The sequence below is a fragment of the Electrophorus electricus genome, chromosome 5 (assembly GCF_013358815.1).
Source record: "Electrophorus electricus isolate fEleEle1 chromosome 5, fEleEle1.pri, whole genome shotgun sequence".
Lineage (NCBI taxonomy): Eukaryota > Metazoa > Chordata > Actinopteri > Gymnotiformes > Gymnotidae > Electrophorus > Electrophorus electricus.
Genome location: NC_049539.1, coordinates 1,676,710 through 1,693,376, shown reverse-complemented (window position 1 = coordinate 1,693,376; position 16,667 = coordinate 1,676,710). Strand labels below are relative to the sequence as shown.

Genomic DNA, 16,667 nt, shown 5'->3' with positions numbered 1-16,667 from the left:
TTGTTTAGAATATGAAAATGGACTGCAAACTCAAGCCTGAATGCTAGTAGTTAGCCACAGTGGCTGCTAAAACACACTCCCCAAGTCTCTAGTTCTTAATGGACTCCAGCACTTGGACAGTGTGTTTTTTCCAGTGAAATTTTCTATTATTAGTTATGCAATCACATCCTTGATGGGTCTTTGCACATTACAGGGAATGCCCATCACAGCTCTGTGTCTCATTGTTTCTGTGCTGAAAAGTGGGTCTGTCTGTCTGTCTCTCTCTCTCTCTCTCTCTCTCTCTCTCTCTCTCTCTCTCTCCCTCCCTCCCTCCCTCCCTCCCTAGCCCTGGCCATTATGTGTCCTGTCTACCAGCCCAGTGCACACAAAGCGCAGAGGCTGCCACTAATTGTGGTGTTGTGTAGCTGCCCATGTTAGCACTGCCTCTCTTCCCTGGACCTGAGAGGAGCACAGAATCTCTTCCTGTAGATTCAATGCTTCAAAAGCTCTCTGGAACTGAAAAGAGAGAGAGAGAGAGAGAGAGAGAGAGAGAGAGAGAGAGAGAGAGAGAGAGAGAGAGAGAGAGAGAGAGAGAAATTAGGCCAGCTCATCACAAACCTATATTAAGAGACAAGGTGGATGGGAGAGAGAGAGAGAGAGAGAGAGAGAGAAACAGAGCACAGGTTTGAAGCTGTCTCTCTGTCTGTTCTGTGTCCAACACCTAGACATCCAAGCTCCATATCATAACCCAGACCATGAATGACGCAGGGATGACACAGGCCTAATCCTTCCAAACGAGGCCTCTGCTGCGTACAGGCCGCATGGCTCAACAGATGCACAAGCGCTATTGCTAACAGGGTGTACACTTCGTGGCACTCCCCTTTTATGGATTAGAAAAACAACTGAGAAAGAAACGCAGTGGACTCGCAAATGCGTTTGAAGGATTTATTTCAGAAACTGTTCATTTATTTGTTCTCACACTAACGTGTTCATTCTGTTTTTGTTTATGTATGTCTGTACGTAAGAGGCCCACGGCTCCTTTGATCTGAACTCGGTTCTCTTCGTAAATGCTGTGCTGAGCCGTGCGCGCGCGGCTTACATTAAACTGACGACAAGCGACGCTGGCACGCGGTGACCCCACTCCTTCGCTGTATCCGAGGTGCCATGCACGGGCACAGTGGTCAGAATCTGTTTACTATCTGCGATGCACAGTCGAAACCTACTTTTTGTTTTTTAAAAAAGGTCGCCTCATTATCGCGTCACTATTTCTCTACAGTAAACAGATTATTCTGCCATATAAATTCGGTATTTTTAATACCACGGCTAAGCGTGGTGTAATATTTTAGAGAACCAAACACAAATTACAAAGTGGAGTTTTGGGATGTAAAAATAACGCGTGTCGTTTACAGAGATAAGCATTTGTGGGAGGCTATATGCTCTCCAAACCAGTTTAATTCGAAAGAAAATAGAATTTTGAAAAGAAAAACAAACGTTATCTTTCTCTCCACACACACACACACACACACACACACACACACACACACACACATGGTATCATTTAAGAGTTATGACTATGGCAGTGATATTTTTGTTTGCAAGGAAAGTACACCAACAGGTCACACACGCGACGAGCTGCAGCGTATTCGCCCACACGCGCGCTTTATTAACTGGTTTATGGGATTCGCCAAACGTACCAGTTCACACAGACGCCCCTCGCTCGTGCAGGTTATAGTATTTAAACCTTACAAGCGCTCCTCCATAACCATCCCCTGTCTCGCTGCATGTAAGTCATACATGCTGACACTATTTCCACTAGTGCGGGTATCTCACCCCTGGCTTAGGGTTATTGTTTTGCGGCGTCATTAGCCGGTTACTTGGCTACCTGAATGCTCTTATCTACATGCGTGACTTATTTATCACCGCACGGACCTCCTCCTGCTTGAATCAACCCAGCCGCGCTACTCCCGCGAGCCCTCCACCCCCGCCGCGGAGTCCCCGTGCTAACCCCCACGCAGACATTTTTCTCCCGAGGTCTCTCTTTAGGCCTACGTGCGCAGCTCCGTCCACGTTCTTGTCTAATGCCTGGTTTCCCTTTCATCCTGCGGTTTCATAGCAACGCATCATCTCGCAGCTGCATGCTCAGGTGACCTGTACACGAGCGGTTCGGCGAGGGCTTGCCGAACTCGCGTGCTCCGGATACGTGAAGACGGGTACGTCTCGCTGGGATTTAAAAAGCTGAATAATTAACGAGGTCTCGTGAGATGAGCGGGGCTCCAGAGCTGCCTCTTTGCCTAAGACACAAACACACACACACACACACACACACACACACACACACAAATCCCTGTCGAGGTGACTTTTGCTGTGTTATAATGATGACACCTGATTCTATTGAACATCTCTCTAATTAACAAGCTTTGAGGCACGAATGATCAGCAGAAATTGAATATTGTTTTTTTTGTTGGATTTTTTGTGTAAAATTAAAATGCGTATATGTCTGAAATATGAAATGCAGCCTACCGTTTTTATAGAAAGTTTATTATGTGGAACAGCAGGGTTTTTTAATTTAATTTTTTTTCATTGTACTATGTCAATTTTATTAATTATTGTGATAAGTGCTCAAATAGGTCTAATGTGTAAGTCGATCTATTTTTATCTGATTTCATAGGCCTACAATATTTCAACCCTATATCTTGTCACATTTTTCATGTCTCCTATAATTATAATTATAATTCATCTGTGTCTGGAGGAAGGTCTCAGTAATTAAGCTTTCATACCTATTTCTATAACCTACATGGATAGAAACTATTGGCTGTTCAAAGTCAGGAGTAATCGGGAAAAATCCTACACAAGGCTTTGAAATTTGTTTGACCTGAAAGTCTTTCCTATTATTATTATTATTATTATTATTATGATTATTATTATTATTATTATTATTATTATTATTATTATTAGTGTTGTTAGTATTAGTGTTAGTATTATTAGCATTTGTTGTGGTATTTTTTTTCTTAGCATCGTTGTAATTATGCTATGCTTTAGTTTGATTGATTTGCTTTAGCTATGCTGTATTATAAATCATAAATATGCTGAGATATTTTTTTTATAATGTATAAAATAAACAATTGCATACGGATCAATTACACACGACTCGGAACTTTACGACTGTTGTTCACAACCCAACCGCAATCGATTGTATTTTAACATTTGTAAAATATTTATGGTAAAATTCGCCGTTATATTTTCCACGTTTACTTGATATTTGGAAATTACTGGTGATTATCGGGGGAGACACTCATCTCTACTGTATATGTTTCTGCAGCTATAGTACAGCACCGTTCTGCTTTTCAGCGCCTGCAGCTCAGCGCGAAGCGGCAGGGAAAACCAGAAGCCTGCGCGACTGAGAGAGGCCCACTGTTATTGTAGAGGTGGGTGCGTGCACGTGAGTGCGCGCGCGGGGGAGGGAGGGAGTATACGTGTATTGTTTCTTAGTATGAGAGAAGGAGCTCGTGAATAAGGAACGCATAATCGCTTAAGAGTAGGGAGAAAAAGGCTGAGCAGAAAGCATGCCCACAAACTGAAAGTGCTCCTCGAGCCTTATACGCACACTCGCTGTCCAAGTGGGAACAGCACGAGACTACCGATCGCTCCGGTTTAGTTCGAATACCGCAGTGCACATTGCGCGCCTCGCGGCCGCGGCTCTCGCAGGCAGATGCCAGTGTTCAGGAAGCCCCGAGCCGCACGGGCAGTGACAGGCCAGATTAGTGTCACGCGGAAGCTTTGCATAACTGTGCGTCGCCCCGCCTCCTCTCGCGCTTTCCTATGTGGAGGTCAGCAGCCTCTGACGACCTGTCTCGCGGCGCTCAGTGTGCGTCCAGCCGGCTGTAACAAACCCAGTAAGGAACCTCTACTGCTGCATGTGAAGGGAGCACGCACCGTTACCGCAGTCTTAGCACGACCAGGTTGATCATTGGTTTAAGGACATCAGACCCTCGTGGTTATAAAAACAACGAAAAGAATAAAAACCGGGACATAATCCGCATAGTCTTACAAAGAGCAGAAGTACGCATTTACGCACGATATGACGTGGGATGTCTAATACCACTACAGTTGGCGTTGCAAGGCCCGCGCACACGCTATGAAGCACGGGAGCTGACGTAGAAGGAAAAGGCTGCGTGTGGGCAAAGCGTTTTAAGGCACGAGCACAACACGCGGACACGCTGGTGCCGCTGTGCAACAGGAGCGGCGTGCGCAGGGTCCAGTCTCCAGATGCGTGGGAGGGAGACAGCGAGGGATTTCGGGCAGAAGGAAGCCTGAATCCTAAAGTCCCGCTTTCCCGTAATTTGCCCGAGTCGCGGGGGAGGACACGCGGTACAGGGGGAAAGGGAGGGGCCCCTGTGGCACGGCGGCACGAGGCCGCGCACTCGGAAGCCTAGAAAGCAGCGACACCATATAGAAAATATTCCTCAGTAACGATGAACCAGAAATGGGCAGACAGCGCGCGTCGAGCACACGAGATTTATTTCAAATTTGGGATTCTGAGGATTTGTTACTCAAGATTAGCGGAACATGTAGCCGTAAAATAAGAAAGTGTTTTGACATTTACTTGGACGCATGCAAGAGCAGTTCAAGAATAGATTTTATTCCACCGTCGTTTATTTAATCCGTTTGCGTTTGTTATTTTTTAAAATAGATTTTTAGAAATTGCCCCAATTATGAAGAATTTGAGCTGGATAACAAGGGGTGTGCCGTTCATGTGTAAAACCAAACCACATTTCTTATAAAAACCCTGAACAAAGGACTCTGCTACAAAATACATAGTTCTAACACATCAGTGACCTCAACTGTAACACATTTATAGAAAATTGTTAAAACAAACACTGCAGGTTTCCAGCACTGTAGTAGACAGAGATGGTCCTAAGATGTCCTGGAGAGACAGCACTAGGGGGCCCACCAGGGTCTTAGTGGGCAGAGGGAAACCTATTGATGATGGACGCGAGTACAGCTGGAAACGGGTGGGGGAGGGGTGACTGGATGTGGATGAATAAACTGGGATTATGAGGGGGCCCTGCTGGGTGGTGAGAGCCGAAGAGAAAGACAGGCAGGACGCAGAGAGACAGGAGACATGTGGAGAGTGGCAGCAGCATGTTAAGACAGCCAGGACATGATTGGCAGGTCTGATAACGTGGGGTGGGTGGAGAGGGGATTCAGGCTCCACGTCTGACAGAAGAGTGGAAAGCCAGCTATTAATTACTAAGGCAGGAGCAGATGTAACTGAACTGTGCCCTTCATGTTCACTGGACAGCTGGAAATCATCAGTGTGCATGCGAGAGGGAGAGTGAATGAGAGAGAGGGAGGGAGAGGGGGAGGGAGTGAGAGAGGAAAGGAGTGAGGGGAGACAGAGGAGGCAGCATGGAGGGAGGAGCAGGCCGAGGTGAGAAGTCCCGCCGGCCTCGCGGGAAGTGCAGGCTCCACACGCAGGACCTGCAGCGAGACCTCTGCTAGCTGCTCTCACTTATAGCCATTAAGTCTCCAACAGGACACCTCAGCAACAAAAGCCTAGAACATCAGAGGAGCTTTATATAAACACAGGGGAATGAGGATGAGGATGAGGAGAGGAGGTATATAAACATAGAGGAATGAGGAGGAGGGGAGGTGTACATATAAACACAGGAATGAGGAGGAGGGGAGGTATAGCGATAAACACAGGAATGAGGATGTGAGGAGTGTTCAGCACGCCCGTGAGGTGTGTATGCGAGGAGTGCTCAGCTTCCAGAGATCTAACAATGTAACCAATTCACTCTCAAATCTCTTTCTTCTAGTAATTATCAGTTTAACAGGGTCAAAAAACACCATCAGGGTTTGACCCCCCCTTACCCTATTGGCATGTCTCTCTTACACACACACACACAAAGTCTTTTCAACCTACCTCAGGAATTGCACAACCCCTAGCTCTCCACAATTTGTGGTCAGAGCTATTTTCATAATACACATTCATCGTAGACTAAAAACATTCCCGAATTTGAGTTGGAGTTTTCCGCTAGCATTTCCAGTTCTGCCGAGGAGGAGGAAGACGAAGGCCCTAAATTAGTGGATCTCCCGTGGAGCTTCATCAGTGGTCAGCTTTTGTTACCTGGCTGTAAACAGCTGGTTCTGCATCCCTGCAACCCCCCACACACCAGGCAGAGGAAGGGGACAGGGGACCATGTCCTCTACATCCACCGCAAACCAGTAGCCTCTTCAGCGTAGTAACAGCCTACTGAAGCCTGGAGAATGAAGTTACTCCAGTTAAATTCAAGAATGTTGCAATGAACCCATTTGCAACCATTTCCTAAGTATGTTTTACAATACATTGTCTCTTCTTTTAATGCAGAGGAATAGAAGTTCTTCCCACACAAATTTAAGCCAGTGAGAACTTGCGCGCACGAGTGCTCGACCTTTCACAAATTTGCAACTGCGCTTTTATCTGATTGAAACGTACGCGACCGAAACATGTGAAGGCAACAGAGCTTAGTCTGGCGCGGCAGGGCCAGAGTTCAGAGGTCAGCGGGTGAGCAGTGGTGTAGACAGCATGATGAAGCAGAGTGGAGCCGGGGTGGGGTCCGTGGGTCCCACAGCAGGGACAAAGCCCAAGCCCCTGGGGCCAGCACTGACGGCAGGGGCCTCTCGCAGCTGCCTTCAGGAACCAGGCCGTGGCAGCAGGGTGATGCTGTGCTCCCCGAATCTTGTGCTGAAGTTTGGGTGGAATTGGCAAAGCTGCCATAGTAGGTACGCAGGGCCCGTTGACGACGCTGAAACGTTAGACTAGTAAACCCACCACTCGGTATGACATCAGAATATGTTACAATATGTGACTGAGCTCACAAGACAGTGCATTCGACTGCTTTTTCCCATAGCGACATACACTCTGGCCCCTGGACACGCTCATGCTGTCCTCATAACTACAGATTTATAGAGACGAGGCTCCGCTTCTTACCGCATCACGTCTCGGTGGGGTAAAACGATCCATCAAAATGCAAAGACACAATGAATCACCAGTGTTCAGATGAAACATGGGGCTTTAAGAATATAACCAGCAAGGTTTTTAACTGGCCAATTTACAAATAAGAATGTAAAGAGTTTGCTCCTGGTAGATGAACATAATTTAATAAAAATAATAACAAAACACTAACAAACTAATTTTGCTGTGTACTCAACAGTGCAAATAATAAATCGACAGAATTTATGAAGACACCCTAGATCACTGTAAAAGGATTTTAATCACTGAAAAAAATCGTAACGCTACAAACTGTGTTCAGACTTTATAAGCAGAATGAAGGAGAATTTAGGGACTGACATTGTTTTGTTTTGTTTTTTTAAATACAAACTTTAGGTATTTTTGCATAATTCCTGTACAGAAACATGAAAACAAGATATGGGTACAAGGTTTGGGTTAGATATGGGTATAGGACTATAAAATTACAACAATAAAATGGTGCAAAACGTAAAAAAAAAAAAAAAAGAGTGCGAGAGAGAAAGGTTCCTGTACATATAAAAATAAATTAATAGCTTGAATTAATATTTTTCCTGTCTGTTAATTAGATATGAACACACCAAATGAGTTTTAATATCCTTCACACCATAAAGAAAACAAACAACTATTTACACGAGAAAGGAGGTAATTTCTAACTAAACTTCAGCTTATTCAGACGCCAATGCAATCTGCTGCTTTACATGGTGACGAAAACAAAACAAACCATATTTACACGACCGTGAGCCTGAACCAGAGAAGTTCTTACGGCCGCGTACGAGACACTCTAATCAGAAACCTTACAACGAGATTCAAAGGAACTGAGAAATTTTGTACAGTAGTATAAAAATGTTTGTGACACGCTCGGGCTCCAAAATATATTTTATCTTGTGCCCATTACACAACATATGCAAATAAGTTAGGGGGGGAAAAAATACGGGGAGGTGTTATAAAGTTTGCTTCAGAAATAAATCAGATCAATGCAGCACAAGTATCTAACCAATGAGCTTTGAAGTGGGTGGGTCCTGTGGAACTGGTGACATGCGATTGCCTGAGTGACACTGGTCGATATCGACACTCGGTTCGTACTTTTAGAAAAAGCGAACAGCCTGTGCTCCCAAGGGTAGAGCTGGCCGCCTGTCTGGAGAGCCTGGAGGGTGTGGCCGTGGGCGTGGCCGTGGCGGGCACTTGGGTGCAGGTCCTGCTAGCGTGTTCCTGGCTCTGAGAGGTAGGTGCTGGTTTTGCGAGTACAGCAGAGTGAGACACGTCCGTCTGGACAGCTCTAGCGCCCCCCAGAGGTGCAGTCAGAGGCGTGGGCAAGGCCTTTGTGGTGGGCTGCTTTCTGGTGGCTTCAAGCTTTGAACTCTCTGTGCATTTAAAGTTTCTCGTTTATTTCCTCCTTAAATACATTTACAAATGCGCACAACAGCTGGTCTGCCGAGGGTGGTTTTCGGGGCCGTGTCCTGTGACGGGCCTCGGGACGAGAGCGGAGGACGAGTCAGCCCACAGCAGCACACACCACCTTCCTCTCACAGTGATTCAAGAACGTCACCCTCAACACACGCACAGCGACTGTGTGGGATGGTGTGCGTGTGTGTTGGCCTGTTAAGTGGCCCCCTGTGACCCTAACGTTTACAGCAAGAGATTTATTCCAATTCAGTGCAATATACGAGATGGACAGTCCTCTAGCTGGATAGAGTGCCAGGGTGGGGGTGGCTGTGTGTGTTGAGGCGTGGCGGGTGGTTGTCAGGTCGGCCCCTGAGAGGGTGAGGTTCCCAGTGGTGTCCAGCACGCAGACTGGGTCACGTTTTTTCCTGTCCAGCTACAGCCAGGCCCTTCTCCCCCATTCTCTGCACGGGGACAAAACAAACGAACAGTCACACGCCGGCCTGCAACGCACCCCGGACAACCACGATGGCTCGGTCTCAAACATCTGATGACCAGCACCTCTAGGGAACAGTCCCCTCAGTCTGGTGATTAAGATGCCAAATTATCGAGAGTTTAGAGAAGTTAGGAAGCACTGGTAACAGAGAAAGAGCACAAAATGAGAGCGCACGGGGACACGCGGGACATGCGGGACATGCGGGACAGGAGGGCAAGGGAGGGAAGTGTCAATCCAAATGCAGACAGACCCGGCGTAGTGCTAGAGCAGCCGTGCGGTACTGACCGCGGGCGGCGTGATGCTGCCCTCGGTGTGCAGAGCCAGGAAGGGGTTGGAGGAAGTAGCAGGGAGCAGCTGAGAGCCAGAGATCTGCTGGAGCTCGTGGTGCTGCTGCATTAGTTGGTAGAGGAGGACCTGCTGTGGCTCCTGACACACACACACACACACATACAGAAGAGTGTGTTCTCAGAAAACACTGAGGACATGTATGTATACAACTGCAGGTAGTGAAGATCAATCAGTGAGTATAATGACAAAATAACCAAACAGCAGCTCTGTGCCGTCATTAATGTCCAGACATGCTGTATCCGTGTGTGTGTATTGTGTGTGTTGTGAGTGTGTGTGTGTGTGTGTGTTACCGCTGTGGACTGTTGGGAGTTGAACAGCTGCTGTAGTTGCTGCTGGAGGAACATTTGCCTTTGCTGCTCAGTGAGTCTCACCGCACTAAACACACACACACACACACACACACGTCAGGATGCTAAATTCACAATACTGCATAAACGCAAACAAAAACAAAAACAAAAACATTGGCCATTGTTCTAAAATCACATGACCTCTCAAACAAGTCTGCAGCATAAACAGTGCTTCTGTTTATACACACGTCACTGTGGCATTTCCGTAACCATGACTCCCAGCTCCTACAGCTCAGGGAAAATACGTTACTGAAATGTTTATTTCAATCCCAGAAACTAGTCCTCTGTGATTCTCTGCACTTAGAGAGCGAGTTCCTATAAATCATATCTTCAGTCACTTCAAGCTGGAACTGAAACCAAATCAAATCAATTCAGCACTTTTCAAAACAGCAGCACAAGTCATTAGTAAATAAACAGATCATGGATGGAGACAGAGATGAACAGAACACACGGCAACAAGCACGCTTGCGCACACACACGCTGAGCGCCACATATTTCATGCTCCTCACCTGGTTTTTGCAGTGGTCACATTACTGCCGACCGGTAAGCAGGGAAGAGGAGAGAGAGAGAGAGAGAGAGAGAGAGAGAGAGCGAGAGCGAGAGCGAAAGAGAGCGAGAGAAGCAGTAGGGTCAGCATGCAGTCTATCAGAAGACGAGTGTCAAAGCACCGAGCGCAATCCCTCACCCGCGAACACACACCTCTGGACGGCTCCCGACAGCGAACGGCTCTTGTTAACGCTACCTAGCAAAAACCAAGATGTCACACACCCAGCGGGGGAGAGAGCACACGGGAGTGCATGCTTACACACCTGTTGCTGAAACTGCCGGACATGGGTAGAGAGGCGGTGGCCACAGAGCTGACGGGGTTGCCGGCCGGGTGGGGTAGAGGACTGGCGTTCTGCGGCAGGCCCGGCGACGTCTGGATGACTCCGTTCAGGGCGGTCACGGCCGCGTGGCCGCTCTGCAGCGCCCCCGCCAGGCTGCTCACCCCCATGCCCGGCAGCGAGGCACCAGCAGGAGCGGGCGTGGCCGCGGGCACGGCCAGTCCGTTCAGCTGCTTCTGAGAGGGGCTGTGGGACGCCGAGGGAGGAGTGGAAAGGGAGGAGGTGCTGCTGCCGCTACTATGGCCACCAGACAGGAGATCCTGAAGGGAGGGAGGGACGCGTTTACACGCACATTCCCACACACGCTTTGTAAAACAAATTCAGTAGTGAAAAGCCGAGGCTCATACAACACGGCAGGCAGCAGAGACTCGTGCGACTTAACATTACGCCACTGCCTGGACACGTGGACAAACATTCACTAGCGTCAACACGAGAAGGTTGTACATAATAACGCGTGACTCAACTAAACAGCCGCTCAGTCCCAGCAGATCTCATGTGCGGAGCAGGAGGAGGGAGAGTTACCTGAGTGGGCAAGGGTTGAGAGGACTCGGTTAAAACACTGCAGCCTAGCTGTATGTTCTTGTTGTTCAGCATGTCTGGAGGAGAGAGAGATTTGGCAACTTCACATGAGAGTGGAGAGCAGACAGGGCTGAGTGAGGGAGCAGGGGCCCTGCACGCGCCGAGGGGTGATCAGGCACTGGCGTGCGCACGTGCTTGTGAGACAGAGTGTGGGTTCAGGTCTTCACTACTGATCCGTGCGTGTGTGGGTAAGGGTGCGGTTGTCACCCTGGCGTGGGCCTGTGTGTGGAAGAGGTACGGGTTCTGGCCTGGGCGCATGCGTGCGGGTGTGAGAGAGAAACAGAAGTCAATTCAGGTGGGGCTAACCTGCTCGAGTGATGGTGTGTTAGAAGGGGGAGAGGGGGAGTGGTTGCCATGGTGAAGGGCACCAAGACTGCATCCTGGCCGGGGTGTGCACGCGTGTGTGTGGGGCTAACCTGCGTGAGTGTTGCTGGGGTAGAGGGGCGGGGAGGCAGTGGTTGCTGTGGTGGTTGCCGTGGTGAAGGGCACTGAGAGCTGTGCGCTGAGCAGCTGGAGACGTTCCTTCTTCATGGTGAGCGTGCGGATCTGCTCCTCCAGACGGCGGTTCTCCACCTGCAGCTGGTGCAGGGACCTCAGCATGGCCAGCACTGCACGCACACATGCACACGCACACGCACACGCACACACACACACACACACACACACACACACACACACACGAGGACAAACGCGCACACACACAAGCAATAGAATGCTAAACAAGCTGAAACCAAATGGCATTTAACCTGCTAATGCAATTTACAAAATCCCCCCAAAATTAACAAATAATAAAAACATTCATTACCCAAAGCATCGTTAAAATTCAGCTCTCTAGATGCAGCTGTGTGACGTATTTAAACAGGCCAAAGTGGTGGCTGAGATGAGAACCGTCTATCCACATACAGAAAACACCCCCAAGACTAAACTCGACCATCCGTCATGATTTCACAACCGCACCACAATCTTCATCAACAGTTCCGACAGCACCAAAACTAAACGTGAAGGCAAACTATCCCTAACTCAATAAACACTTTTTTTTATTACCAGGTGAACAATAATGAAGGGATTCTAAGCCTATGTTGGCTTTTTAAGGTGCACCTCAGGAGGGCAGTCACTTTGACCAGTCTGCCTTTAGACCAATCAGATTCCAGCGAGCATGACAGCAAGGTCTGTGCTGTCCCTGCGCTGTAGCTAAAAGGTCCATTTGAAGGCACTATCAAAAATGAACCCATCGACTGCCCTGATCTGGGACCTGTTGTATCTCAGTTAGGCCGCACAACAGGTCCCACTAAACTGGTCTCCAAACAGCAGTGAAGGGCACTGTTCTACCCACAGCCCCTGCATGAGATCATCAAACCCCCAACCCCCACCAACAGCTGTTTCCCATAAACACAAGCACTGTGCACTACAACTGGCTTCAGATCAGTCAGTCTGCTGCTTTCACTACTACAGTCTCCCTACAAGAATAAAACCTTTCACAACCCCCCCTTTTCCCCGCATTGGGGCAATTAACAGAAAACAAAAAATCTGACAAGCAAGAGATCTTAATTTAATCTTAAAAGTAAATGCCATTAATTAATTAGTCAATGAAAAGTTGTTCACTTGAATTAGATGAAGCCCTGAGACTGGATTTAATTACAGGCTTCAAATGGGTGTGTGGTTGGCTTGACTGACAAGTAGACCAGTGTTCCTTTTTATGGCTAAAGGTGTAATTGTAAACCATCACACCACCAGAAATACCAACCAATTCTATTTTCTGAATGAAGGAAACTAATAAAAACAAAGAGAGAAGTCACATGCAGCCCTGTATTAAAACCAACATCACCAAACCCATTAAGAAAATTGCAGAAAAACAGTGCAAAAGCGATGCTGTACTTACAGAGCGCGTGAGTGCACGCGAGTGTGTGCGAGTGTGCGGGCGCGCGTGCGTCTGCTCACCATCACCCTGCGATCCTTGCTGGAGGAGAAACTGCTGGCCCTCGTTCCACTGTCTCTCCAGCAGCTGGTCGATGCTGGTGGCCACCGGGGGCAGCGTGTCCACGCTGGAGCCCAACCCGTGCACCAGGGGCCCGGATGGCTCGTACCGGATGTGTAGGCCGCCCAGTGGGGAGCTTAGGAGAGCGAGAGAGAGCGCGTCACACACAGCGTCACCGTCTAATCCGCGGAGCACAGTGACGACCGCATACCGCTACTGTTTAACACAGACGTCACGCTAATGACCGTTACCAAGGAACCCCTGTGCACACAATATATCACTTCATTCATTAAAATGCATCAAGGCGATTGGTTTGTAATCAGACTGGGGCTTATGCCAAGACCAAATTCCAGCCGTGGTCCGACACATGCCAGGCAGTGATCTGGCAGACAGATGGTCTTGTCGAGCTGATCGGACAGCGCGGCCCGGCCCGGGCCGGTTCTGACCCCCCCTCCACGGTCTGAGAAAGACCCTCCCAGCCACCTCCCCAGCCGTAAATCTGCACACGCCCTCACTCGGACAGACAGCGCGTCCCCGCCGCTGCGAACACATCCAGTGCGGGGCTGTTTACCAAGGCTTTCCACGTGCATGTGAGCCCAGCGGGGGGGGATTACACCCGACCTGGCATCCTGCCACACACCCATAAATCTCCAGCGAGCCTGAGCAGGCTGGCATCCAGAGGTTTCAGGAAGGGGCAGAGGCGTTTTCCCAGGATACACACAGATTCCTACCATTCCTGCTTCCCTGGATGGGACACAGCCACACACACACACACGTACACACACACTTACAGACCCCACACGTGCACACACACGCTTCCCTTTTTTCACCCACAGTATTTTTCTCCACACAAAGTAGGAACATTGTAGATTAACCAACAAGCCCGCAGCTGACAGAAAAGAGCTGACCGTGAAATGCATCTCTCACTCACATGTACTTCAAAACACGACCGACTGAAAACGTCACACACGGGTTATAACTGGCCCAAAACTTCACAGAGGGGTTATAACTGGCCTAAAACTTCAAGACCTTCAAGCACTAAAACTCCCCATCTGATTAAGCAGAAAACGACAAACCCATATTACACTGTCAAAATAAATACAAGAATAACCAGGCCACCTACAACGTATACTTTCAATAAACTGCTTTTGTGTCAAATCTTCTTCAGTATAAATCCCTACAAACTTCCTGTGATCGCACAGCCACATTCCTCAAAGATTCCTTCCAGTTTTTGAGGAGTTAAACAGAAAACCACCACTCCACCCCACCACTCCATCAAATTGCAAGAGACACCTCCGTCACCCAGAAACGCCACAACGGCGCTTCACAGTGGTGGTGGAGAAACCCGCTGGTCGGACAGACAGAGTGTGAGGGGCAGGGGTGGGTTTGGGAGTACTTGGTGTGGGGGGCGGAGGCATGTGCCCACCGTCTGAAGGGTGGGAGCTGCAGAACGTAAACAGGACTCACCGAGGGGAAAGGTTCGCCTTCGGCGGGGTTCCTCTTCTGGGGAAGCCAAGCGCTCCGTCCCCCAGCTCCGGATCTGGAAGGTAAACAGAGGGCGGTCGATAAGGAGACTCCGGGCCGGTGCGGAGTGCAGGCAGACGGGCGTCCCGCGTCGCCATCACAGCTCCCTCGGAGGAGATCCATCTTGGAGCTGCAGTGTTGTCTCTGGCACCTCAGCCTGCACACTGACTGCCCCCCCACCTCGCGACCCCCACCCTGGCCCTTCTCTCTCTCTCTCTCTCTCTCTCTCCCTCCCTCCCCCTCACCCCTGCCTGTTCCTTTGCCTGCAGGCTCCATGCCAGACCCTGCTTTTCATTTTCTGCAGTGAAAGTAATGAATCACATATGCACCTAAGCCAGGCAGGCCCCCCACCCATCTCCCCGCCCCTCTGGTCCCCACCAGCCAATCCTGTTCCTTCCCCTCCACCACCGCCTCCGCCCGCTTCCCTCGTCCTTCTCCTGCAGTTTAACCCTTCCCAGCCCAGTGGCCCCTCCTGCAGGTTGACCCCAGAGTACTCCCTCTTCCTGCTCTGGTAGGATCCGTACATTCCGGCCCGGAGCTCTGCAGGACGCCGTGGCCGGGATCACGAGGAAATCCCCCCCTCCCCCCCACCCCCAAACCCCACAACACAATTAACAAAAGAACCCTCACATGGTACAAACTCACAGGAAACAGGAAGCAGAAGAAGACTGGCATTATGAAGCCCTCACACGCAACGGGAGCGGGCCACGCCAATATCTCAGCGCACGGTTGCGGGTGCACCGGTGTCCGTGCCGAGCCGTAGGTCAGAGAGCCAAGGAATGCACAAAGACACTGGGACCATGAAACTGGGGCCTGATGTCCTTAAGGAGTCCTCTTTCTTCTATTGTTAGTTAAATGACCCCATGACCTCCCTTTGAGAAGGAGGGCATGACTGATGCATTATTCCTCAAAGGCCACGCCGTGCTCCTTTCGTCGCTCTCTCTCTCCCCTCCCACTCACTCCTCTAGCTACCCCTGCCCTCCCTCAGCTCTTGGTCTGAGCCCATCACTGACCACCTCCTCCTCAGCCTGAGTTAGCCCCACTGGGCCTTCAACACAGTTGCTGGCCAGATTAATGAAAGGTTTGAGCGTCAACACGCTTCATTTAACAGGTATGCAGACTCTCTGCTCATCTATCGTGGGCTGTTCGCTGACCCTGCGTTCCTCCGACACAGGAGAGCGGAGAAAACGCGCAGGTCAGAGGAGATGAGAGCAGAGGAGGTGCTACATTCAACCTGCGTGCGTGTGTGTGTGTGTGTGTGTGTGTGTGTGTGTGTGTGTGTGTGTGTGTGTGAGAGAGAGAGAGAGAATGTGAGAGAGAGAGAGAGAGAGTGTGTGTGTGTGAGAGAGTGTGTGAGAGAGTGAGTGTGAGAGAGAGAGAGAGAGAGAGAGGAGAGAGTGTGTGTGTGTGTATGTGTGTGTGTGTGTGTGTGTGTGTGTGGTGGTGAGCTCTCACCTGCTGGAGAGTTCTCCGACTGAGCTATGAGTGTTGCCATGGCAGAGTTTGGGTTCAGCCGGTTGCCAAACATGTGAGACTGAGCCATGTTGAAGGACCCTGGTAATGAATTCGTCTGTGCCTGAGAAGGGAAGATGTTACACTTCAATCAAACTGAAGGGAAAAAGGTGTGTGTGTGTGTGTGTGTGTGTGTGCGTGCGTGTGTACGGGGGGCAGTGGGAAGGCCAGTTTCAAGTCGTGAAAGCTGTATCCTTGTGCAGGCTCAGATGGTTGACAGAGCAGATCACAAAGTCCATGTCCACATTATTTAACATTATAAGCATTATAAACATCATTATTTAATTAAATGAAAGCCTTTCCTAGCTAGAGCTGGGAAAAGACCTGTGGGAGGGATGACACGGGCCACACCAGCAGAGCAGAAAACCCAAAAGACCATCAGACTGCATATCCATGGATACATGTAGACACTCCAGCCTGACATAGTTGGAATCTGATGAAACTGACTTTTAAAAAGCTTTAGAAACCAAGGTGAAATCTGGTGAAAAGTAACTCCGCGTACGTCAGGGGGTTCACGGAGCTGCTCTCCTTCCCATCATCACCATGGCGACTTCTAACTAACAACTCCACCTCCCACCCCCATGACACACACACACACACACACACACCTCCCTCTATGCCCTCAAACACA

At 49.4% G+C, this 16,667-nt stretch overlaps 1 protein-coding gene across 5 annotated transcripts in view; it reads right to left on the bottom strand.

Moving 5' to 3' along the window:
• Window positions 1-7,216: 7,216 nt before the first annotated feature.
• mllt10 (MLLT10 histone lysine methyltransferase DOT1L cofactor) overlaps window positions 7,217-16,667 on the bottom strand; it is a 41,289-nt gene continuing 31,838 nt past the window's right edge. The window contains exons 12-21 of one of the 5 annotated variants that reach the window (XM_035525851.1): window positions 15,980-16,100; window positions 14,468-14,540; window positions 12,964-13,136; window positions 11,442-11,633; window positions 10,969-11,042; window positions 10,372-10,706; window positions 10,072-10,095; window positions 9,506-9,590; window positions 9,118-9,293; window positions 7,217-8,835 (exon numbers count right to left, since the gene is read on the bottom strand). In XM_035525851.1, coding sequence (XP_035381744.1) covers window positions 9,129-9,293; window positions 9,506-9,590; window positions 10,072-10,095; window positions 10,372-10,706; window positions 10,969-11,042; window positions 11,442-11,633; window positions 12,964-13,136; window positions 14,468-14,540; window positions 15,980-16,100 — 1,242 coding nt within the window. In that variant the 3' untranslated portion in view covers window positions 7,217-8,835; window positions 9,118-9,128. Of the gene's footprint in view, window positions 8,836-9,117; window positions 9,294-9,505; window positions 9,591-10,071; window positions 10,096-10,371; window positions 10,707-10,910; window positions 11,043-11,441; window positions 11,634-12,963; window positions 13,137-14,467; window positions 14,541-15,979; window positions 16,101-16,667 lie in introns of those variants that run through there. The other 4 variants (XM_027028506.2, XM_035525852.1, XM_035525853.1 and 1 more) reach the window with 4 other exon arrangements.